The sequence below is a fragment of the Zeus faber genome (genome assembly GCF_960531495.2).
Source record: "Zeus faber genome assembly, chromosome: 9".
Lineage (NCBI taxonomy): Eukaryota > Metazoa > Chordata > Actinopteri > Zeiformes > Zeidae > Zeus > Zeus faber.
In genome coordinates this window covers 11,904,831-11,930,879 of record NC_137197.1, presented here as the reverse complement: position 1 = coordinate 11,930,879, position 26,049 = coordinate 11,904,831, and the positions used below count along the sequence as shown (strand labels likewise).

General features: G+C 41.0%; 3 protein-coding genes across 4 annotated transcripts in view; 2 read left to right on the top strand and 1 right to left on the bottom strand.

Annotated features, from left to right (window-relative positions):
- Positions 1-3,888: 3,888 nt before the first annotated feature.
- On the top strand, positions 3,889-12,717 carry samsn1a (SAM domain, SH3 domain and nuclear localisation signals 1a). The gene is made up of 8 exons (XM_080007105.1): positions 3,889-3,983; positions 4,819-4,896; positions 5,510-5,638; positions 7,044-7,161; positions 7,717-7,868; positions 8,750-8,962; positions 9,803-9,947; positions 12,237-12,717. Exons 1-8 carry the CDS (start codon positions 3,927-3,929, stop codon positions 12,395-12,397), a joined length of 1,053 nt encoding a protein of 350 aa, XP_079863231.1. The 5' UTR covers positions 3,889-3,926; the 3' UTR covers positions 12,398-12,717.
- A 1,494-nt stretch (positions 12,718-14,211) lies between these two features.
- Positions 14,212-20,133, top strand: hspa13 (heat shock protein 70 family, member 13). Its single transcript, XM_080007255.1, has 5 exons — positions 14,212-14,302; positions 14,910-15,250; positions 15,918-16,131; positions 17,049-17,216; positions 18,037-20,133. Exons 1-5 carry the CDS (start codon positions 14,278-14,280, stop codon positions 18,606-18,608), a joined length of 1,320 nt encoding a protein of 439 aa, XP_079863381.1. The 5' UTR covers positions 14,212-14,277; the 3' UTR covers positions 18,609-20,133.
- Positions 20,134-20,603: 470 nt separating this feature from the next.
- Positions 20,604-26,049, bottom strand: part of gdpd5b (glycerophosphodiester phosphodiesterase domain containing 5b) — a 53,054-nt gene continuing 47,608 nt past the window's right edge. Inside the window, exons 15-17 of one of the 2 annotated variants that reach the window (XR_013844336.1) lie at positions 24,581-24,693; positions 22,775-23,068; positions 22,067-22,137 (exon numbers count right to left, since the gene is read on the bottom strand). Coding sequence is in view for 1 of the 2 variants with exons in the window: in XM_080007391.1 (XP_079863517.1) it covers positions 22,055-22,137; positions 24,581-24,693 (196 nt within the window). In the remaining variant the exon portion in view is untranslated. Of the gene's footprint in view, positions 22,138-22,774; positions 23,069-24,580; positions 24,694-26,049 lie in introns of both variants that reach the window. The other variant, XM_080007391.1, reaches the window with a different exon arrangement.

Below are 26,049 nucleotides of genomic sequence, written 5' to 3'. Positions count from 1 at the left end.
CACTCCCGGCCGGGGCTCGGACATGAGCATCCTCTCCGGCGGAGCGACGCTTCCATCCCATAACCACCACCACCAGCGCCTAAGCAACCCGGCTGAGAGCAGCCCCGTGTGGACGGACGCCAAACACACGTGTCGCCGGCCCCTCACGGAGTACCGCCTCTACTCCCAGGACCTCCCCCTGCCCAGAGACCAGGACTGGGAAGGGAAAGCTGCCCTGGCGACGGCGAAGGATGAGCGTTCGAAACCGGACCCCAAATCCCAGGTTTCACCCATGATGCCGCGCTCCATCACAGATGTGGATCTGTCAGAACCAAATGTAAGTTGATGATGTGCATTAAAATACATTTTCTTCCTATTTAAGACATTTTTCAGTTGTTTAGGTTCCACACATTCACATTCAGGGTAGTGACGCAGGGACACGCAAACAATATGTTCGTGGCAAACAAATCTTTTTTAAATCGGGAGTCGGGAGTCCAAATCCAAAGGAAAACAGGCCTAGGCATAAGGCAAAATTAATATTGAATGTGACTGATTTACACTATGCATTCCATTAAAATAGGTGATTGAGACTAAATTAAATGATTCTTTTGAGAATTCCATTCGAGACTCAGACCCGACCGACTCTTCTGACTCCAGTTCATCATTCACCGAAAGTCCTCCTCCGGTGACTGTACATTACCCCCACTGAATAAAACCAATGAGGAGTCTCAAAACGGAACGACTCCTTTTACTGAATGACTCGTCAAGAGACCAAATCTGAAAAAAAGAGTCAAACCTTTCATCCCAATTCATTTAAATTCAGGGGCGTTGGCCTGAACGGACACCGGTTTTCAACGTGTAGCTCCAACGCAGCTCTTTGATTAAATGTACACAAGTGTTATTTAGCTGTTCTGGCATTTCCAGCCTTCGTTTTTCTCCTTGCTGTTTAGGAACTCAAAGGCCAATGGATCCGTCAGCCTACATACGACTGTACTGTACAAGTACGATTTAAATTCAAAATGAAGTGACACTTTTAAATCGCACGATTTCATCATTTTTTTCCTGCACAGCATATCCCTCAGCATCGTTCTCTGTTTAATCAGTGCCGGTGCCAAGCCTGTGGTTGAGATTGACCTCCAACCCAAGACACCAGTCGTGATTATCCTGAAAAGTCACCATCTTTCCGAAAGCTCCTCGTACATAGACCCCCTCGCGTAAACCTCGGAAACCTCATAAACCTCGGCCGTGTAGGATTTACGTGACATGAGGGATAGATTGTTTAAAACGAGAGGGATGAGCCACTGTTGTGATTGCGGGATTCCATATAGATTTATCCTGTTAATGATTCTTACATTCTTAGAGAGGGATCATTGCGGTCTGCGTCCACCCCCTGTAGGAGGTTATAGAGGTTGAGACCCCTGGGCCTTCCGTGTGCTTAGCTCGAGCCGGACCCTCCTGCTCTGTCTCCCTCTCGGCTTTCCCTGCTGTGTCAATCAAAGCAGAGGGAACTTTTTATTTTACTCAGCTCATTGTTAAAAAGGGAACTTTCTTGAACAGTGCAAGCGGTTTTCTATTCCGTCAACATCCCTGGAATTCCCCCCGACGAGATGGAGCCTTTATTTATCAAAAAAAAAAAATAATAATAATAATAAATGATATATATATATATTATAATATTTATATAATATATATAAACTGTCTTGTGTTTGTTTGTTTTTAATTATTTATTATACATTTTTTGTATCTTGAATAAAAAAAAATTACTATTGATGTATTTTTAATATATATACAGTATATTGTATATAATATATCATCTTATCTTTTTTTGTTCTTTGGCCCTTCACTCTTTTTCAGTCACCTTTTTTTGTAAAAACATATTTAGCTGCAATTATCATGGCCCGACAATAATGGTTGCCCAGTTGCCCCGGGTAACCAGATTTGGGCCATTGTCAACCACTTTTCATATGTTCAAAATAATTAGTTAAGTATACCTCTGTTTGTTTAGAAACTTCCACCAAGGAAAATAAGTTATCCTGGCACATTGATTTAATCTGTTAAAACTGTTGAGAGAAATAAAAAAGTGAGAATATTTCAATATGGATTTTAATTATATAGGATCGTTATCCCTTTATTCTCAAAGGATTAAAAGTCAGCAAGCAACAACTGGTGCCTGGTTGCCAACTTGGCATCCACTTCTAAAAGTTAGTGTCGTCTCCTGTTTACAGTTCATTCCAGAAACTGCTTTTCACACAAAACTGGCCATTATCACACCAAGATCATCACAAAATATTAAAAGAAACCGTTCTCTAACACACCGGCCAAGAGGTGGAGCGTTCATTCAACCAATGAAGAAAGACATGAGGTTTTCAGTTGAATATGGCCAACATACAAATACAAACGTAGATACAAAATATTATTTACTCCACCTGGCCTCACTGAATTTGAAAAGACTCGAAAGTACACAAAGGTTTGATCACATCTTTTAAACGCTATCTCTCTGTCGGTCGCCCTGTTGCCGTAGAGGACGTCTGACATTCTGATGAAAACACTTGAGATGAACAACCGCCTCCCCGGCGAGTCTGGAGGGACTTGGCTATGGGATTAGAGACCGTAATCTGGATTGAGAGGAACTGACATCTGATTGCGAACGGGGGGTGGGGGATTAGGAAATGGTATTGTCCGAGGAGTTCTCTTTTTGTAGAGATCCTTGTAAACACAATCGTAAATCCCCCCCCCCCCCCCCAGAGTTTCACGGCCCCAAAAAGTGTTTTCGATCGATTCCCCGCCATGGATGGAATCCCAGTAATATAGGAGCGGTTGATGCCAAGGCAGAGAAAATAACTCTTAAATGGTTCAAATGTGACTTTCCCAGTTGCATCCTCTAACACCTCGGGGAACGTTTGCTGTTTTAGTTGGTTTCAGAGAGGATGGTCCTCCTGTAGTTCTTCTACTTGTTTTCTTTTCTTTTTTCTTTTTTTTACCAAAATCTTAAATAGACAACTCAAAATATATCTTCTCTCTAAGGTTCCAACACGAAAAAGGCTTCACCGCTTTCACCGGAAGCGGTTTCAGAACAGCAGAGTTGCCACTCCGGGCTCTTCCTCACTTGCCGTGTCTTTTGGTGTCACAACACTTCCTCAAAGTGTAAACCCCAAGTTAAGAAATTGTATAGCATGAGCTGAGGGTAAAAAGGCAGAGAGTAGAAGTAGGGGTCTGGTCTAATTCACCATCGCAGCGTTCTGAAGTGGTTCTCAGTAAAATAACAAAGTTTAAATATGGATGGATGTTGGGTGATGAAGTATTGATCTTGAACTCGGACTTTGAGGAAGTGTCCCGCAGCATGTTTCTATTCGGACCGTTTTACATTGATGGATATTATTATAACCCAAACATATTATTCAGTAACATAGTACAATATACTACTACTACTACTACTACTACTAATAATAATAATAATAATAATATCATTATTATTAGTAGTAATAATAATAATAATAATAATAATAATAATAATAATAATAATAATAATAATAAATAAAAATAGAAAATTAAATAATAATGATAATAATAATAACTCAATAATAACTTTTTTGACCGTATCGTGAACAACCCTAATACAATATTTACCATCAAAGTGCCTTTTTTTAATCAAGTCCCTATTTCTAAAACCTGGTCCTCAAAGTGCTTCTTGGGATTTTTTTTTTTCCACACGGTCGTATGTTCTTCCCTTTAAGACTGATTCTGCAGTAATTGACAGAATGTGAGTTGCCTCACATCCTGTGCGATTTGAGGAAGTGGGCCAGTCGGCCAGGAAAGCTGTTGAGGTGTTTGGTTAATGCTGCTCTTTCAGTCAGAGTGAGTCCCTTAGAGAGTTTGTACACATACAGAAGAGCCAGGGCTAAGATTTGAACCGTAAACGGCAAAAAAAAAAAAAAACAGAGTGCAAAATGCTTCAAAGGACAGTGTCCAATGTTTCAGACAAACTGAAGAGCAGCAAACCGAAGGTAGGTACATTTTTAAGCAAAAGGCAGAGAAGTCTGCCACTAGTCTGATTGTTCATGTTTTTATTTTGCCTATAACTGAGTAACTAACATGTTAGAAAAGCTGTGTGGCATCTTTTATTTCACCTGTTGAATATAGGAATCCAAATCTATTAATGTCATATCATTTCATTTAATTGAAATGAAATATAGACAGACAGACAGACAGATACAAAGATACATAGATACGTATCATGATTATATAATATACAATGGGAAGGAATTGCTCAGTTTTAGTGTTAAAAGCACTATTTCGGTGCCATAAAGCAGATGCTTGCCGGTCAGTGTGGTCGAGGTTGCATGGGATGATCCAGCCAGGGATTTCCAGGGATTAATCATTTATATTATTTTGACGATCAGCTTTTGCCATTGGGGGGATGGGATCTGAGAAGATTAGGTCTGCCTTAGGTTGATAAAATATTGAAAAATGTTGCAGAATGGAGGAAAGTAAAGCAAGTCCGTGTGAAGGTCGGTCAAGTGACATACACATTCCCACAACGGTCTGCAGAGGGAAGGAATACCCTTGAACTCTACAACTCTACTACATAACTTTAAAATTGATAAACCTACGTTGTTGATTTGACCTGATAAATACATATTTCGGGGTACTACAGACCAGGACTTTACTATTTCCGAGACGGCGATGGCGCAGGATATTCTATACGCCCTAAGATCCTCCACGGTCGATTCGCACCGCCCCGCACTGCGGTGCTACGTCTTTATGGTCAGGGGTGTGAGGGGGTCGCCGTGGGGGGGCACAGGATCCTCACCGTTTCATTCCTCTGATCTCTGCCCTCAGCGCACCACCAGCTTCGGCCGCTTCGAGACCCACAGACACCAACAGCCGTCGCCAGCCAAACTGGAGGAAGGCACCACGGTTTGTAGTTTTTGTTGGAGGACCACACCTTCTCAGTACCCCGAGATGCTCGATGAGCTTTGTATGTAAGAGCAGTTCAACTGAACAGAGATGGAAATAGAGAGTTATGCATTTTAAAGCGGTAACCCATACGAACCCATACGATGGTCTGTGTTGGGTGGATAACACTGCAAGTCCCGAAAATTCCTTTGAAAACTACTTTCATCATCCATCCTACCGTCTCTTTCTTTTATAGAACGTTTGACCTCTCCAGACCGATTGTTTTTATTTGTTTTCCTGGTCGATTGAGGTGGTGGGCATATTATAGAGGGTCATCATCTATATCATATATATACTTGCATTGATTGATGGCGGACCCTGCCACCAAAAACATATAGAGGAACACGTGCATAACGCAAATACATTGAATGGATGTTTCAAATAAAGTACCATCTAAAAATGTATTTTTCTTGAATATTTGAAGGAAACAACAACACAGTTTGTGTTTCTGTGCACCTTTTTGGGAAGCAACGTGAACATGATGATGATGATATTGTCATAACATGGATCGTTTTTTGAGCGTGAAAGAAGTTAAAGTTGGATAAATGAGGGATTTGGTCTCTTTTGTGCACAGGCTTTAGAGGAGGCCGAGACTTTGGAGCCACACAAGTCGGTGGGACTGGCCAAGAAGATGAAGGTCATTTCGCTGACCATGCGCAGGAAGATGGGGAAGAAGCACGCCAAGTCGTTCTCGGAAGAAATGGTGAGTCATAAGAACACACCCACACACACACACACACACACACACACACACACACACACACACACACACACACACACACACACACACACACACACACACACACACACACACACACACACACACACTTGTACTGGTTTCAAAGTGAGATCCGAGCAAATACATCTGGTTAGTGAGGAGAGGACCCATGTTCTGGTGCACTTCTAAACCAAAATAATAGTCAATTCGGAGATGGACAAAAATTTTATTCCCAAATGCCCCCAATGGAAACATAAAGATACCATTTTGTTCAATTATTATTATTAAAAATGTGTGTAATCAACATGGGTGTATCTAGTGCCGGGGTTGTAATCGTCTTGTGTTTTGAGTCTGCATTTTATCTTGGATTTGAGCTTACTGACTTAATTCTTGGACCATAACTTGGACCGAAAGGATCTAGTAGGATCCCCTCAGCTTGAAGACTACACAATATGGGGAAATGGCCAACCAATAAGGTTCCAATCCATACATTTTGCCAAAAATGGATTAACCAGAGTTAAAACAAGCATCCTTGTAAATTCAAGAGGATTTTACAAATACTATCATTTGAAAACACACACACACACACACACACACACACACACACACACACACACACACACACACACACACACACACACACACACACACACACACACACACACACACACACACACACACACACGTACACACAAATTGAATTTGTCAAATTGAATACGTCATTATTGGTAACAACGATTAAACAGCTTTACAAACAAACAAAAGAAACAAAACTAAAACTACTGCTTGTGCTTGTGCTGCTCTTCTCAAGAAGCTTATCAGGCACTATCGCCTTCATGAACCCAACCCACATCCTCCCAAAACACTTTGCTGTCCGTCACGATCAACCAGATATACAGTAAATGAACGAAGTTGAATTTCCCAGTTAAGACGAACTGTGCCGTCACAATATTTTCCGTTTTGCGAAATAAATGTTTGTGGTTTCACACCCGGCTTCGGGTGTTTTTTTTTACCACATCCAAATGCCTTAACTGTTTTATTTAGCTATAGCTTAATTACTGAAGTCTCTCCCTTGGAGTGGATAAACTGATGAAATTGACAACTGACTTTTTCTTACATGCAGGCTTCTGGTTGGTCCTATTAACACTCTGTTTTAATAGTAATTGCTAAGGCCCACAATGCACAACACACGTATACTATACATATTTTAGGAAATGTGTCGTTTCAACTTTATTCTTGTTACGAGTAATCCACGTCCATCTCTAAAAGAAAAAAAACATTGAAAGAAGAATTTAAACCGCGCTGGTTTCTAGATGATTATGAACCAGCACACGAGTGCCACGGATATTTTTTTGATCTAAGCCCTGCGTGCGTGTGTTTCTCCTTTCAGGGCAATGACGGCGACAGAGATCCAGAGGCCGAGGCCGCGGCTGGAGTTCCAGCAGAGAAAGAACATGCAAAGACCAACAACTCCTTAGAGAGTCTCAACAGCGGCCAGAGCTCGTCCAGTAAGAATCTGCACACACATATACAAATATACACTTTAATGCAGAGGTGGAAGTAACTCATTACAACTACTCACGTTACTGTAGTTGAGTAGATTTTGAGATGGTTGCTTGTAAGGCTGTGGATATAAAATCCAAACATAGATCGATATTCTGTACAGGACAATAAATGTATAAAATAGTAGTGCGAATTAATGAGTAGGTATAAATTACTATGTTATTGCGAAATTATTACAGTGTCTACAATGATATTACAGTGTTGTTATGTCTTATAATGTTATCAAAGTGTTTTTCTATGTTATTACTATACTAAATTATGACAGTGTCTACAATGTTCCTCTTAGATCCTCCAATATAAAATCCTCCTTTCTGGATCTTAAACTTAAAGAAATGGCTGTTTTAAACACAAATTCACCCCTGTGTGCACATGTTAACTTGTCTACCTCAAGGGTTCCCTTTCTACTAGATTTTTATTTCATTTGAATGTTGCCGTTAAGGTGATATGTGTGATTTAAAGAGAGCCGTTTTAAAGGTAACTTGGACTTTTTACTCATGCAGGCGGTGTCACCAGCGAGTCCAACAGCTCGAGCCAGAGAGACAGCCTGAGGCTGGAGGAGGACGGGTCGTACCACGGACAGTTCTGCAGCCGAGCCCGGGTCCACACCGACTTTGTCCCCAGCCCGTACGATACAGATTCCCTCAAACTCAAGGTAGACCTGACGCACTTTCAACGCAGAATATGTAGAACAACACTTCCTGCCAAGGGAAGGCCGTCGCTGAAATGAGCCCACGGGCCGTCTATGAGTCCACGAAGGCACGAAATAGGCCCCATTTTTTCTCATCTGCGACAAACCACATTTACTACGGCGACGGTGCTTAGACTTGTACAAAGTTTGGCGCATTTTCCCACTTGTAATCCTTCTTGTCAAAGTTTCCAAAAAAATGACAGAAAGTGGAAAGTGGTCGATAGATTTCTTCATACGGAAGAAGGAACAAATTCATCATGACACTTTGCGGTCTTATATTTAATGTCAGGTTTATTGTCTGCACCACTTCTATCTTGAATTTATTTGTCTGGTTAAGTTAAGTGGTTAAGTCAAGTTAATAAAAAAACGAAAAAAAAAAAACGAATGAATATTGTATGGGACCGTATATTTTGTTTATATTTTTACTTTTTTTTAACTTTTTCATTTTTTATCTTTTATTGTTTTTTTTTCTGTTATTCTTAGTTTATATTTGTTGTTTATCATTAGTTGTAATGTAGATTTCCATATTTTGTTATTATGTACAGTTAACTCTTAGGTTTATGGTATATTTTCAAATCTCTCCATATATTATCTATCTATCTATCCATCTATCTATCTATCTATCTATCTATCTATCTATCTATCTATCTATCTATCTATCTATCTATCTATCTATCTATCTATCTATCTATCTATCGATCCATCTATCTATCTATCTATCTATCTATCTATCTATCTATCTATCTATCTATCTATCTATCTATCTATCTATCTATCTATCTATCTATCTATCTATCTATCTATCTATCTATCTATCTATCTATCTATCTACATTTCCCTCCCAGGTCGGTGATATCATCAGCATCATCAGCAAGCCTCCGATGGGGATCTGGACTGGCATGCTGAACAACAAAGTGGGCAACTTCAAGTTCATCTACGTGGAAGTTCTGGTGGAGAAAGAGAAAGAGGAGGAGACCCCCAAGATCAGACAACAGAAGCTGTGCAGGAGACCAAGGCCCAAAACGCTTCTGGAGCTACTGGAGTGCTTGCACCTAGAGGTGGGCGCCGGTACTGCAAGTCAGGGCAACTAGTATCTGCAATATCAAAACAGAATACAGTGGTACCTCAAATTACGACTGCAACTACTTACGACTAATCCAAGATACGAGTAGCAATAGTCGCAAGAATTTGTATCGACTTGTTACTGACTGCTCCAAGATACGCGCGTGGAAATTTGCAGTTGGCGCGTCAGCGGCCAGTCAGCGGTCAGTCAGCGGTCAGTCAGCGGTCAGTCAGCGGTCAGTCAGCGGTCAGTCAGCAGTCAGTCAGAAGTCAATCAGTCAGTCAGTCAGCGGGCGACCTACATCGTGTGTGCACGTAGTGCGTGGCTTATCGATATTTTTTTTCATATTTACTGTGTTTGTGCTGTCAATTTTGTTTATTTTCACCCTTCATGATGAGTCCTAAGAAATAGGATGATGGGAAAAAGAAAAAGGCAATGACTCCCATTGAAACTAAGAAGGAAGTTATAGAAAAATATGAACGAAATATTTTATTTTTCATATATCACATTCTTATACACCACTGAGAATGAATGACCACAGTTGCTGTTTGTGGTAATAATATAAGCCAATTTACAGTTTCACATCCCTTTTACACTCTTTCTTTCGATACTACCCAAAAGGTGTCATAAAAAAGTCTCTCTTCACTGAAAAATTAATGAGTTTTTTACTTATCAACTGGAATATAAGACTAATAGGCTATTTTTAATCATTTTCAATTGCCAATTTGCGAAGAAAAATGTGCACAACAGAGTTTGAGAGTCATTTTGGCTAAGAGTAAACGGGGATATCATAGAAAACAATGTGATTGATTTATTTATTTATTCATATTTTTAGGAATATGCCTCTGCCTTGCTCCTGAATGGCTACCAGACAGTAGAAGACTTGATGCATCTGCAGGAAAAGCACCTCATAGAACTAAATGTCAAAGACCCCGAGCACAGACACAAGCTCCTCACTGCAGCCGAGTACCGCTACACAGGTCAGTAACATAACAATAATGATTATAATAGTAATCATGATAGTAATAATATTCACGTTGTTGTTGTTGTTGTTGGTGTTAAAAATAATAATAGTAATAATAATAATATTCACATTGTTGTTGTTATGGTTAGTAGTAGTAGTAGTAATAATAATAATAATAATAATAATAATAATAATAATAATAATAATAATACCATGCGATTGTCACTTTTTTAAACAGAGGCATAAAAGGTGTCTCAAAACCCAAATTTCCAGAAACAGAGAATATCAGTTCTATTCTTTTAAGGTTTAGGTGACAATTTAGAAAATAACTCCATCCAGTGATGTTGATAATAAAGAAACCCACCTCAATGTAGTTTATAGATATTATGGTACATATCAAGTGTCATTTATAGTTGTTTTTCGTTCTTTTTCATTGCTGGAAACTGGCAGCAAACAAAGTCTCCTAGAAAAAAAACCTAACCCCACACTAAAGTTACCCAAAGTGTGTCACCGCATGCCGACGTTTCCACATTTCGAGTTAAACATCCTGCCTGTCATCACAGCCCATGCGAGGCCATGCAGCCGCTTCCTGTTATCGAGTTAAAAACTGAGGAAGGCGACAGAAGGTGCTCTCCTAATCTCATCTCATCTCAAACCAGAAAGGCTGATTATCACAAATATGACTAAAAACAAGAGCGGCAAAGGGGCTTCGATTCAGAGTATCATTGGTTCTACATTTAGTGGCTTTTACTTTGCGGCGTGTTGAACCGTGCGTTAAAACCCGACCCGCTGCGTGTGGAATCCTCAGTTGTGCAGTTTGGGCCGTGGGAGAGTGTGTGTTTGGTTTAGGGATCGGTCAAACAGATGGCGGTGTCTGCAGCGTGACCGTGCCAGGCCTGTTGACCAAAACCAGATTCCAGTAATTTAATCAAGCTGAACTAGATTATGCAAGTGGAGGGGCAACCTAATTCCATCCCAATCAGAGTCTGTTTGTCCTGACGATTAGCATTAACGACAACAACAACAAAAAAGAAAAGCCTGCTTCCAACCTAAAATGACAAAGCGACAAGATCAAACCGGAAGTCGGTTCATTCCTTTGGACAGTCGCCGTATTCAACATCATTTTATACAAGTGGACTGCTCGCTGTGGTACTGGAAGTGAAACCCGGACGCAGTTCATCCGACAGCCACTTGGGGGAGGAACTGAAGAAACAGGATGGATTAGGATGCGATGACGGACTTGGTATAAAGCGGGCTCGCTAATGTAAAAAAATGTGTTATATACTGTATACATATATATATACACTATATATATATATATATATATATATGTGAATCTGAGCCCCTTTTAAGCTGTTGTTTTGCCAATCAGATTCCAGGGGTGCCCCCCCCCCCCATTTGCTCCTATTAACAGTCTAAAAAAGATATTATTATTATTATTATTATTATTATCATTATTATTATTATTATTATTATTATTATTAATACAATAAGAATAATAAGCATCATAATAATAATAGAATGAAAAGTGAGGTCAAATAAAAAAAGTAAAATAAATACAATAGCAAAAAAATACAAAACAGAATTAGTCCGATATATACAAATATACAGAATATACATCAGCGACGCTAAAGACTAATGGCGACTAAATAAAAAAAACTCAAAGGCACAGATTATTCAATAATATAATATATATAGATCAAAACAGTGCTCCATTGACATGACTAAATGGAACCAAATGATCATCTTAGAATCAGAATCAGTTTATTCTGCCAGGAGCATTCACATATACTACTAGGAATTTGTTCTGGTGAAGTTTGGTGCGTTTCAGTGCATACCATTAACAACATTAAAAAAAAGCTTAACAGTCCGAAAAAATGGAGCATAATAATAATAATGATAAGAAGAAGAAGAAGAAGAAGAATACAATAAAATAGAATAAAAAGTGAAGTACAAGTCAAATACATACAAATAGCTAAAAAACACAGAACAGAAATAATTAGTTATATAAAAATATATACAGGAAGAGAATATATAAAATGTAATACTATGCCCAGGATTAATTATTGTTATGGTATATTGAGTATAAAGCTATACAAATCTATTATTACTGTGTACTTTCTAGCTTATTAAAGTATGTACAGTGTAATACCAGTGTTATAGCACATATATTATTGCACAATTTTACAATATTTTACAATATTTATCTGGATGTTTTGCCTGTGTCTTCCCCTTCATCTGCATAATTCTAAAAAACTGTAATGTGTTGTAATGCATCTAATCTACTTTGACTTGTGTCTTTCAGGTGATGACGTGAGAGACGGCGAGGAGCCCAAATCCTCGGATGGTCCCCGGGAGGAGGACAGCGACTGTCCACGGGACTCGGGCTGCTTCATCCCCTCCGAGTGCTCGGAGACGCACATCAAGGAGGACGGAGAGCCCCTCACACACTCTGCCGAGACATAACGCGCTTCTGTCAGTCCTGTGTATTTATCAGTTGAATACCCTGAGATCTTACGGATTCAAATGGGTTCAGTCAGTTTGGGTTGATCTTTATGTCGGCCTCAATGGTCTCGCAAAGCAGAGAAAAATGGAGAAAAATGTGTGTCCAATGCAAAAAGTGTCCTCTAGATACAGAGGAGAAGGTATTAGCCTACTGTGTTATATTACTGTTTATTGTTTGTTAACAATAATATTCTAAGGTTATTTAATTGTTGTTGTGTGAACGGTTTAAGACGTGCCACTTGTATTTATTGTATCTAAATAAGTTAGTGTTTTCTGCTATTAAAGCCTTTATAATAATCATATATACATTTTTTTTTTACCTTGCTCTTCACTGAGGCCTTTCTCAATTTAACAACCAATGTGACAAAGTTGTAACCTATTTATTAAGGAAGAACATGAGTACATCTTTAAATTATACTGTAAATGAAAATAATTGTGCACTTTTCTGATATATATAGTATACACAGATCAGCAACAGGTGTGAACAGGCAGCAAGTGAACAGTCAGTTCTTGAAGTCGATGTGTGAAGCAGGAAAAATGGGCAAGTGTAAGGATCTGAACGAGACGTCATTGGTGCCCAAGGCTCAATGATGCACGTGGGGAGCGAAGTCCAGCCCGTCTGGTCCGATCCCACAGAAGAGCTACTGTAGCACAAATTGGTAAAAAGTTAATGCTGCTATGATAGAAAGGTGTCAGAACACACCTGAGAACAGGTGTCATCACAGCTTGCTGCGTATGCGTATGCTGCGTGCCCATGCTGATCCCTGTCCACCGCCAAAAGCACCTACAATGGGTACGTTGAGTGTCAGATCTGGACCATAGAGCAATGGAAGAAGGTGGCCTGGTCTGATGAATCAAGTTTTCTTCTACATCGTGTGGTGTGTGTGCATCATTTACCTGAGGAAGAGATGGCACCAGGATGCACTACGAGAAGAAGTCAAGCCTGTGATGCTCTGGGTAATGTTCTACTAGTAAACCTTGGTTCCTGGCATTCATGTGGATGTTACTTTGACACGTACCACCTACCAAGACATTGTTGCAGACCGAGTACCCCCCTTAATGGCAACGGTATTCCCTGACGGCAGTTGTATCTTTCAGCAGGATAATGTGCCCTGCCACACTGGGAAAAAAATGTTCAGGAATGGTTTGAGGAACATGGCAAAGAGTTCAAGGTGTCTCCAAAAAAATTCCCAGATCTGAATCCCATCGAGCACCTGTGGGATGTTCTGGAACAACGAGCCTGATCCACGGGGGCCCCACCTCGCAACCTACAGGACTTGAAGGATCTGCTGCTCACGTCTTGGTGCCAGACACCACAGGACACTTTCAAAGATCTTGTCGAGTCCATGCCTCAACGGCATGTGGGGGAGCTACACAATTACCTATTAGGCAGGTGGTTTTAATGTTGTGGCTTTATATATATATATATATATAGAGAGAGAGAGAGAGAGAGAGAGAGAGATGAGATAAAATGTGCAATATAATTCCCCAATTTTAGAAGCAACGTACTATTTTATTGCCTCATAAAATGCAGCATCTACCGCAAATGTCATGTTGAAAAATAGATTTCAGGACGACGACGTTGGCTCATTCTGAAAGGGTCGCGCTCGACCACTAGGCGTCGCTAATCCTCCGCAAGGGCTCACGGGCAATGTAGTTTAATGTCGCGCATGACGCGGAACCATCACCCGTCGACTACACTACCCAGCACCCGCGGCTGCGCGATAACAGTGACGTGTGGTTCCTCCATATGCTCGACATGTCCGTCGCGGGTTCTGTCCAAGCCGGAGTCCGACGTCGCTCACGGTGAAACGCTGCGACCGCCGCTGCGCTGTGTCGAAATGTCCGGGGAAATGTCTATGATCGGTAAGACCCCAACGTTCATTCATCTACGTGCGCTGCTCAAGCTAACGAGCGTGTGTCGCTTCACTTTACACGGCAATTTCACCGACGGAGCCGTCCGCTTGGTTTTTCCTTTCAAATGGATTTCAAATCGCGCTTGTGATTTTTAAATGGTATCCATGTTTATAGATAGTAGTAGTAGTAATAATAATAATAATAATAATAATAATAATAAAAGCAACCATACTGCCGCTTAGCCCCCGCCACTGCCTTTTCATTTAGTTTATCTTGTGCGTAGAATCCCATTTTGTGTTCCGGTCAAAACGCAAGACTTTCATTTGAGTGGCGCAGTTGGACAACATGTCAGATGCGGGCGTGAGCATGACCCGTTCAAGATGTGAGACTTTCTTACATCAGTTGAACAACATGTCTGATCGAGTCCTGTGTCCCACAATTTCCACGATGGAAATTGCCCAGCGATACACCCACCGAGTGTGAAGTAGATCAAGGCGTAGATTCCTGCCTTTATAGGGAGATATGTTTGCATATACTGATGTTTCACCGTTTTAATAATGAGTCAGATTATGATATTTACGTGAAATAACCATTATCTTCCGTCGCCGTGCCCCAGGCTCCGTCATCCTGGCCCTGTTCCTGGCTGGTTATCTGGGCCAGCAGTACCTGCCTCCCCCAAAGCCGAAGGTCATAGGTCTAGACCTGGGCACCACGTTCTGCTCCGTGGGCGTCTTCCACCCGGGGATCGGCGATGTGGAGGTGATCGGGGACGACAAGGGGAGGAAGAGCATCCCCAGCGTCGTCTCCTTCACCCTCACCGAGGTCCTGGCCGGCCACGAAGCCCAGGAGCTGGCGGACATCTCCCAGCAGAACACCATCTACGATGCCAAGAGGTTCATCGGAAAGATCTTCGAACCTGACGCCTTGATGCAAGAAAGCGCTCGCTACCCATTCCGGGTGGGTCAGGTTAACATTGTAGATAGAACAGGGGGAATTCCCTATTGCAGTGGTTCTCAACACGGGGTGTGGGGACCCCCAGGGGTCCTTCGAGAGGTTCCAGGGGGTCCCCATCAAAATATTTTTAGTTATATTATATTTTTAGTTATATTATTATTATTATTATTATTGACCGTTATTTTGATAGCACCATTAGGAATGTAGAATAATGACTGTTTTGATCCTAGTTTCACTGTTATTTCGATAACTATAGTAGACACAGTTATGGAAGTTTGGACCAATGAAACTCTTCTCAGATTGGAGCTCCGGAGACAAAATCGTATCAAATTGGGTCTTTGGATACCGAAAACGTATCAAACTGAGAGTCCTTGATATGGGAAAAAATAAGTTGAGAATCACTTCTCTATTGGAGCACACTTTGTCTTTCTTGATCAGATAATTTCATAGTAGTTATAGTTTAGTTATATACTTATAAGGTTTAGTGAAAATAATACCAGAGAGTACGCTGCACATTAAACTGTGTCAATCCCCTCCATTTTTGGCAGGTCTCATGAACAATAATAGCAGTGTCTGAAAACCCAGCATATAATGATGTTATTAAGTAGCAGCTGTGTATCTTCTCAACTTTTTAAATCGAACTGTCTTTTTCTCCTTATCCCCCTGCCAGGTGATAAACAACAATAGCAGAGCTGAATTTCTCATCACCACCAACCACACCTTCTCAGTCAGCCCGGAGTTCATCGGCTCCAGACTGCTACTGAAGATGAAGAAGATGGCTGAGAAACAGCTGGGCGTGCCCATCCAGAAGGCCGTCATCTCGGTGCCCGCCGAGTTTGACGAAGGGCAGAGGAGCTACACGATCAAAGCCGCTAATCTCGCTGGTTAGTACGTCACAAGAGGTGGTCCCTGGATAAAGGTTTTCGCATAAATGACTTAAGACCTATTCCCATTGTAGAGGCGTGGCCTAAAGTGGTGCAGAGATTTGTAGTTCTTACTGAGGTCGCCCGTGATCTTAATCTACCTTGCCCTTGATGTGGGACAAAGGGACAATTCCACCGCAAATCACCTGCCAGATTTCAGCCAAGACTGAGGTCTTATGACTTACCAGGTCCTTGAGGGGCTGAAAGCTCTTTAATTTCACACTCAGAAATGTAAGTACTGGAATACCTTGAAAATAGCCTTTTTTTGCAGGGTTTTTGGTCCTTGAAAAAAAGTGACCTTTTGAAATTAGTGCTTAAAAAATTAATCTTCTTGAATTTCATTGTCATGCCAGAATGAACTATGCCAGAACACCACTATGCTATGATGATTTTACCCCCCTTCAAAATTAGCATCTTGTGTATTTGAATATCTTAATTGTATTTCCTGTATTTAATATTATTTTCTGATAGAGGACTGTGGAGGCTGCAGTGGCAATCAATGTTTTTGAGCATTTGGGGTTCAGTCTGTAAATTACTGACCTTATTTTAAAAGTTCTACTTCCTCATCCTTTGATAATCTGCAACACACAACACTGACTGTGTTGACACTGACTTGTGGGTTGTTAGTTCTCAGATCACCTTCGGTCCACTTGTAATCATAGCTCTTTGTCAGTAGAAAGCTTTAGAAGAGGATAAAAACAGATCTCGACTGGTCTAACACACCCTGCTAATCAGTATTTAATGTAGCATGCATGCATAGTTTACATACTCAAATACAATTTTTATATTAAGGATGCCATTTACACTATTGCAGTTTTGTATGCATAATGTTATTAACCTGTAGAAATACTGAATAACTGACTCCACTGTACTTTCAGGTTTAGAGATTCTGCGTGTGATCAACGAGCCCACGGCAGCAGCCATGGCCTACGGCCTCCACAAGGTGGATGTGTCCAACGTGCTGGTGGTGGATTTGGGCGGAGGAACTCTAGATGTTTCTCTGCTCAGCAAACAGGGAGGCATGTTCCTCACCAGGGCCATGGCAGGTAGGCATCTCAAAGCTCTAGTGTGTGAGAGGCACAGAGAGGCAAATATTAGGAACGCTATTTTGGGGGAAAAAAAAAAAAAGACAGGAGTGTATGTCACCGGGATATAGTTTTCGCCCATAAGTGAAAATTTATATTTGTATAAACATGTCATATTTGTCCATATAATAAGCAAATAAACATAATCTGGTTAAATTTGGATCAATATGTCTGAGCTGATAACTCAAAAAGGTTTTCTTGAAGTCTTAAAGCAACCCTTTGTAACTTTTTTGACCTTTTAAAATAACAGCTTCAAAATCAACTGATGTTACGCTTTACTCCACTACGTCACCTTGATGTTTGATTGTGGTAATTAGTGGGGTTTTTTTTGTTGTTTTTTGTTTTTGTTTTTTTGCCTGGTAAAACTTATAATAAAATAATCTAAATTATAAACTTATCGGTCAAAATGACCGGTAATAATGCTCATAAGACGTAGCCGCTTGACCTCACCAAACGGGCCAACAGCCCGTTTGCGGCCCCGCTGCCCGCTGAGGTGCATTATATATATGCGTTTGTAACAGACTGTTATTGAAACGTAAATAAATTATTTTCAGACAAGTTTTACAACAGTTGTGTAAAAGTACAATTGAAAACTGTATTAAAACTGTAGGGGTGCAAATACCACAAGTTACACAATGCTGCTTTGACTGGTTAAAAAAAATCATTCTCACCAGCATCTTTCCATGACATTATTTGGGCAATGCAAGTTTTAATTTACAGCTACATTTTACAGAGGATATTGAGCTTGAACTGAACTTGAATGAACGTGGTTTTGTCCTAGGGAACAACAAGCTGGGAGGCCAAGACTTCAGCCAGCGGCTGCTCCAGTACACAATGGAGCAGGTCCGAGAGCAGTTTGGTGTGGAGGCCACTCTCAAAGAAGACATCCATCACCTCCGTCAGACAGTGGAGGAAGCGAAGCTCAACCTCACCCTGCAGCCGAGCGCCAGCATCCGGGTTCCCCTGCGCCTGCAGGTCCCCGGAGCAGCCCGGGGGTCCGTTCCCAAGCCTGTCGTCTTTCGAAGCGTCATCACCCGCGAGGTGTTTGAGGACCTCAACCAGGACCTATTCCAGAAGATTCTGGCGCCCATCAAGACGGTTTTGGCCGAGGGTCACCTGGAGAAAGAGGAGGTGGATGAGATCGTCCTGGTGGGTGGGTCGACGAGAATACCACGGATCAGGAGTCTGATTACAGATTATTTTGGGAAGGAGCCCAACACCTCTGTGGACCCGGACCTTGCCGTGGTGACGGGGGTCGCCATTCAGGCGGGCATCATGGGCGGCTCCTGGCCCCTGCAAGTCAGCGCCATAGAAATCCCCAACAGGCACCTGCGGAAGACTAACTTCAGCTAATCTCGCATTTACTAGGAGCGTTTGGAGAGAAAAATCATGCTTTAGTCTCGTAAGAAATGGAATAGTTTATACTGCGATGCTTCTCTACTTTGACTGTACTGATATGGAAACACGTACAGTTATTCTTGTGTTCACAGCATCATTTTAGATGCATTTTCCAGACACTTCTCCACCACCGGAGGGGCACACACACACACCAAAATTCTTCTCATGTCTTGTCACCTGACCATATTTCCAAAATGCAATGTTTGTGATTGTATTGGGAACACGAACTAAATCAGTATTTCAACATGTCATTGTTGAAAACTTTCCACTGTTAAACTTTCCACTGGACACAAAACATGTTTTTGTTGTGTACAATATATTAATGCATTCAGAAGAAATACTGTACTGAAGGTTTATGTCAATGATCTTTTGATGAGAGATTATGTTTGTCCCCCCCCAGTTGGAGTGAGTGTTATTTATTTCTTTAGTGAGGGATGTGTAGTTGTTACGGTCAGGGATCACCCACTGTTTCAGTACTGAGTGACTCAGCCATTACATCTCCAGCTATTTATTTAATTTATTTGCTCAACTTTTTTTTTGTGTGTTAAAACATTTAAATCAAATGTTGACACAATGTGCTCGTGCCTTTCCAGGAAGCTGCTATATTGTCTCGCTTTGTAGAAGTGGGAGCTGCAGGAGAGTGTGTAGAAGCTGGTAGTAAGTCATTGGGAGAGAAGATTCTGAACTATTTCTAGAATGAGCAAAGTACTGTATAAACTATTGTATTTTCGAACATTACATTGCTTCTTAAACAAATTAGGTTACAATTTGGAGAACATTTTGTAAATCTTCACCAAAAGCATCTCTTTGTCCTGCTAAATTCAGATGTGTGCTAAGGTATGTACAGATTGCAACAATGTGCAAAGACTACACATTGATTTCCTCCTGTTTATTCTGCGATGTTTGCTTAGCTTTGACTAGAAGCTGACTCAGCATTTTTTTGGGGACATTTGCAGTTGCACTTCTCAGCACTTGCCCTCGTCTGCCAATGTCACGTTGTTGTGCAATTTCTCATTTGCTTATTTTTTATAATTCACTCTTTGCTGCCTGCTTGGCGAACCAGGCAACTGGACGTCTGGTTGGCATTAGGAGACCAAAGGACCAGTCTTCTGCTGCCTACTCAAATGGTGTTTGCGGGGCCGGACCAGCGCCTGCGGTTTTTGCCTGCTCTCATTTTGCCTGCTCTCATTTTGCCCTTAAAGGGGGCGGCTTCCATACCATTATACATTCCGTCATGACCTAAGGACTTGGCATGGATTTCGTTTTGGTTCAAATTGCTCTGTGTCAACCACAAAAAACAACCTACCTATAAGGGAGGAAGCTCTGTGTAATGTCCTTGCCTTAGATACTGTTCCAATTAGAAGCTTTTCCTTATGGAAAGGGGGAGAAATGATCTGGCTCTGAAGAGGATCTATTTTTGTACTACAAGTTTTATTTACTGTGACATTGTCAAAATTTCAAATGGAACAATTACAGAAGTTTCCAGCTATTATAACTTGCTTTGGGTATTAAAATGTCCTTAATTGATGGTGTTGATGTTTCCTTTATTGCTGAATTACCCAAGACAAGCAAAGTGTTCAACAGCAAATAAATCTTTAGGATATGTTCAGCATTTGTTTTGTTTTACACAGCCTATATGGGTTTAGTGTAGACATCCTCGTCGTCCTTCATCATTGGAAAGGGTTAGTTTGCCATTTAATTTTCATGACAAAGGGTATTGCCAAACCAATGTTCCTGTTCCAGAGAAGCACTAAAAAGTAAATGATTCAAAAGATGACAGAAGGGTCAAGGAATAAAATCAGCTCAGACTAAAAAGCCAATTTCAAGTTAAAGTGCTATCGCTCTCCACTGTAACATTTACGCAAAGGCAGCACCAAAAAAGTTATAAGAACCTAATATGTTTTTTTAAAGCACATTTTGTCTTCAGGAATGACCAGCATACTCAAACTCTTGTATCATAACAGTTTTAATGTTTTACCTTTGAGGTACAGAAATAACCCAAATAAAAGTAAATAACACAAAATGTAATCTCTGAAATGACCCTGGACAGCAGCATCCCTTCAACAGCTTTATTTTTCACTTTTCACACACACACACACACACACACACACACACACACACACACACACACACACACACACACACACACACACACACACACACACACACACGCACGCATTGGGCTTTGCACTCTAATGCTGCCATTTAGTCTGTCAACACAACACCGTAGGTTAAACTGCAAATACCAAGATGTGAATAGCAAGTCACTGACGTTTCAATTCCCAAAAAGATCCAGAATATTGTTATTGTACATCATGGTCAAAGTGTTAAAATGCTCGAAGATGGCTGGAACATCGTTCAACTTCTATGTACAGTAAGACACTCAACATAAAACTACAAACCCACACAGTATTAAAAGATCCACACAGTCAAATTCTCATAAAACACATGTATGCACCTTAAAAAAAAAAAAAAAAAAATTAAAATCACAAACATTCACATAAATTAGAAAATGACCAGACACCATCTTGGTTTCGGACATATTTCCATTGGATTGCTCCAGTTGCTTTGGGAGCACAGCTCACGAAAGTCCCTTGATATGGTCATTTCTGTTGCATGCGTAGATAAATAAGAGGTGTCAGGGAGGGGGCGGGGATGCCAAAAATTCAGCTTAAAACACTTTCACCTCCTGGAAATGCATTCATTTGGAAGAGAAGGCAGGAACAGTGTAAACAAGAACTTTGTTTTTTTGTCCTTTTCAAATATAAATAAAGTTAAGTCATTTGGAGAACACGGCAGCAGATGGTGTTGCGAACATGAGGCAGAAAGTTATGAACTACACTAGTCGCGTGCTGTAAAAACACCAACCCCGCTTGAAAACCTGCCACCAGGCAAAAATTCAATTTCAACTGCAGCGCGTTAAATAAAGTGACCTTAATGAACATAATCTACAGAGAGAGAGAAAAATATTTAAGGAAACAGGCATCGTAACGTATGGACCTTCCGAACATCTAGATGTGGGAGAGGAGGCCGCAGATTTGGCGAATCATTTTCAATAATAATAATAATAATAATAATAATTTAAAAAAGTGCTTACAGTCCCACATTACAGCATAAAGAGATATCTGTCAAGCATTTACAAACCCATATTTACAGATATTGTTTGCACAGCAATTGGGCGGTAACGGTGGTTTTCTCCAACAGGTCGATCAGTAGCACAAGGGAGGAAAGCAGAATTCACATGGTGTTTTTTTTGTTGTTTTTTTTTTTTTTTTAGAACATATCGACTTGAGAGAAAAATAAATATCCCAGTCGTCTAATGTCGTTTTGTGTTCCCCCACCCGCATCTCCGTCACACAACTTGGCTCCTTCAGGGTGGACTTTTTTCGTGGGGCGGGGAGTCACTGTGCGACGCCTTGGTTGTAGTAGTCGTAGTCATTTTCCATGTATAGTTCCTCAGCGCCGCCCACGCCGTTGCTCACCTCTAGGGGGCGCCAAAGACAAGGCAAAGAGGTTAGCGCTGACCTTTTTACAGTGTATTTTGGATGAGGTGATGGTAATAGTAGATGTTATAATATAATCCATTCTGTCATTACAGCTTGCATCTATGAATACAATCCAAGTCAAAACACTCCCACAGCTGGTTTCAAGTTGCTATACTGGAAATATCAAGCAATTATAAAAATAAAAGGATAATAAACAAAATAAAAAAAGACAATGGTCACTTACAATAATTATATATATAGAAGGATAACTTTCAGCTATTTGTATATATTCGACAATTTAAATTTTCACTTCACTTTTTTGATAAATAAATAAATAATAAATTCCTAGTGTAGGGAAATGTGAGTATGCCGAATAATGTGAATAACTTGATTCTGATCCTGAACCTTAAACTTAATTTTAGATCATTGGGAGTCAACCAGAGTGATTGGCTACGCAATCTTTTCCATTTATCCTGTATTGAGAGAATAGCTTCACGCTGGATCAATTTAAAATATTCTGGTCATTCAGAGCTATTCCCAGAGATTGAAAAATAAGGCTAGAGTTTTGCTTTAAGTGACTCCCTTCAGCTGGGACCCATGTACCTAAATAAAACCTCTGTACTCTGTGGGACTCACCTTGGACCCCCCAGTCTTTCAGGGACACAGACAGCATGGGAGTCAAAAAGCTCCCTCACGCATGAGGCTGTCTCCAGTGGAGTGGGAGTGGGTTGGGGGGGGGGGGGGGTTCAAGGTTCGGGGTCGGGGGTTGGGAGGAGTAACGGGGGGAGGTGTGGGTGGCCCGTGAAGGAAGGAAGGTTTATGGAATGGGATGGAAAAAGGAAGAGGAGGAGGAGCCACTGGCAGATGCAGAGCGGAGAGATGGAGGGATGGACGCAGGATGAAGGAATGCAGGCGGCTACTGGGGCGGACCTTGGTGGGGGAGAGGAGGGAGCACATTCACAAACACGCAGAGAGAGATGCATGCTGGGAGAGCCGCATGCCGGCTGGGTACACTGTACTCTCAACATGGCTCGCTGGCTTATTTTATTTTTTTAACATTTAGAAAAAAAAAAAAACTGCAACTGAGGTCAAACTGAAAACAGGCATACGAAACATAAGAACATAATTATTCTCAATTGTCTTTTTTAATTATACTTTCTTTTTTATTATCTCACATGATTTCATGATGTATTATTAAGAGCTCACTATTTTTGTACAAAATAAATTTCTCACTAGGTAAGCAACAATTTGACTAGTTCACTCCTGAGCCTGCTTAATAATCTCTTGAACTTGAACTTCACACTGAACATGAAATAGATTCATTCTTATGGACTTGCGACAAGTTTTGGTACAACAATACGCCTGGAAGTTTTTTTTTATTGGAACTGGGCTTTAAACAAAGTAAATAAGTCACGTATAATATATAAAATCATCAAATTATTAACGTTGACATTGGATGTAACCATATTCACTATCAATAAATCTTATTTTGTGCAAGTAAATTGTGTGTATACATTTTTTTCGTACTTTGCAAACAGTAAATTAAGGCCATTTTTTATTCTTTCAAAGAACATGGTAAATGTCCAGTTGAGCAACCTACTTGCTGTTCTCCTGTTATACAGTATTTTGTGATGTAATACTCAGACGCAGTTCATCTGACGGCCACTAGGGGAGGACCCGAATTTTGGATACGATTGCACATTCGATGTGGAGTAGGCTTTGGAGGAACAGCACTGTTGCTCAGTCCAAAAAAAAAAAAAAGAAAAAAATGTAATCAACCATATTTATAAATAATCAATTCATAGTAAATCACATGTAGAATTTTTAATGCTGATTTATTATATTATTATGTCTGAAAATGATTATTTAATTTGTTATAGACCAAGAAAATGCATTTGACGGTGCACCGTATGACGTGTGAGCCCTCCGAGTGAAATATTTACTTCTTTTAGACGCCTTTGCCAACCAGGCTGCGAAGAGATTTAGCCTCTTGTGCTGCTGGCGATTATTTCATGTTGATTTGTATTCATTCAATTTATGTTCAGACAAAAAATAAAAAAATAAAAAATAAAAATAAAATCACATTTCAGAGCGTGTGAAGTCTTTCTTAGACCCTTTTAGAACGGCATCTTTCAACAGAACATTAATGTCTGCATTTGAGTCTTTTCCATGCGATAGATCAACTTACAGGTTTTTAGAGGCACAATTTAGCTACATTTAGGAAACGCTGGAATTATTAATGATTCAACGTAGAATCACCATTTACTGTTCATAAAAACTAGAATTAGGGATAAATAGAGAAATGTGAAAGAAATTTAGAGAACGGTGCCGAATGTCCATTCCTCAGCAGAGCAACCCTGCCAACTGAAGAGAAATGACCACGGCAAACCACAGGAGTGAGAGGGACATGTGGTGGTGGTAGTGGGAGCGGGGGGGTCTCACCGGAGAAGATGAGCTTCTCCTTCATGATGTTGACGTCTCGGCTGGACCTCCGGACCGCCGCGCTCAGCATGATCTGCTCCGGGTTGTAGCTGCGCATGCCACTCATCCTGAACCTGCAAAGGGCACACGGGTCACCGGGGGAGTCTGGGAAGATCTGAGAGGAACTGGGAGGAACTGGGAGGAACTGCTGCCTCTGCTCACACTGGTGTACAGTGTTGGTCACTGTTCTCTGAAGAGATACAGCTCATGTCATGTCCAAAACAGAGAAGTAATTCCTTCTCATACATGATGGAGATGACATGAGAAAGAACATGAGATTTCCGACTAGCTAATGATTGAGTTTGATCTCTTTGACCATTTAACTGCTTGACTAAAGCCACTCGTTGGTTCAGAAAGGACGTTGTGGGTTCCAAAATAAATTCCACCTAACCTTTGCTTATTTTCACTGACATCAGCATAGTTGAATGATCTGTGATCACTAAATAGTAGTTTCCACACTACCAGTCAACTGCTACACTATGTATAGTGGAATTTTCCAAAGTCAAATGCGAAAGCCCATGAGTCAGCGGAACATTGACGCTTCCTGAAACACTTGTTTTGCAACGCCCTGCTGAAGCGGTGGCATAATAAAATAATCCTTAATGTAAATTAAATTGACCGGGCCAGGTTAATCAGAACAAAGCGCAGAGACACTCAAAACAAGGAACAAGAATTGCAAACAAGCAGAGTCGTTTGCCAAATGAACCCTAACGGATGAAGGCCACTTCCACCCATAATTTCATTTCCGTCAGCTCATTTGGGCAGGCTTTGAGGTCATTTGCTTAATAGGATGGCACGATAAATCTCAAATGTTGGCCCTTAATAAAGACTGACGACAGATTGCGCCGTGTGGGTGGAAAGCCTTCACGTCGCGCCACCGGGGACAAAGCCGCCCCTGTGAACAGTGCCCCCCGGTGGCCAGCGAGAGAAGTGGCAGCAGTGCGCTACTACAACTCAGGATAGAGAGAGAGAGAGAGAGAAAGAGAGAGAGAGAAAGAGAGAGAGAGAGAGAGAGAGAAAGAGAGAAACAGGAAAAATAGACAGAAAGTGAAACGGATAAAAGAAAAGAGAAAGAAGAGAGAGGGGGCTGAAAGGAGAGAAGACTGTGGGTCGGACGGGGCGACCCGGTTACCTGATCATGTGATAGCTGAGAGGAGAGGCCAGAACGCAGCAGAGGAGAAGAAGAGCATGCACGTCAGGCAGAGAGAGGATGCGGAAGGAGGAGAAAAGGAAGGAAAGAAAAGAAGAAAGGAAGGAAAGAAAGAAGGGTTGGGGGGGGGGACAAAAAAAGGCAGGGAGACAAAGAGACGTCAGTATTTTTTTTCAGTTCGTTTTTTTTTAAGCGCCGGCAGAAGCTCCAGTGTAAGTGGGCTGAGCGGAGTGGAGCGAAGGGCGGCCTCCGTGGACGTCACGCAAAGCGGCGGGCGATG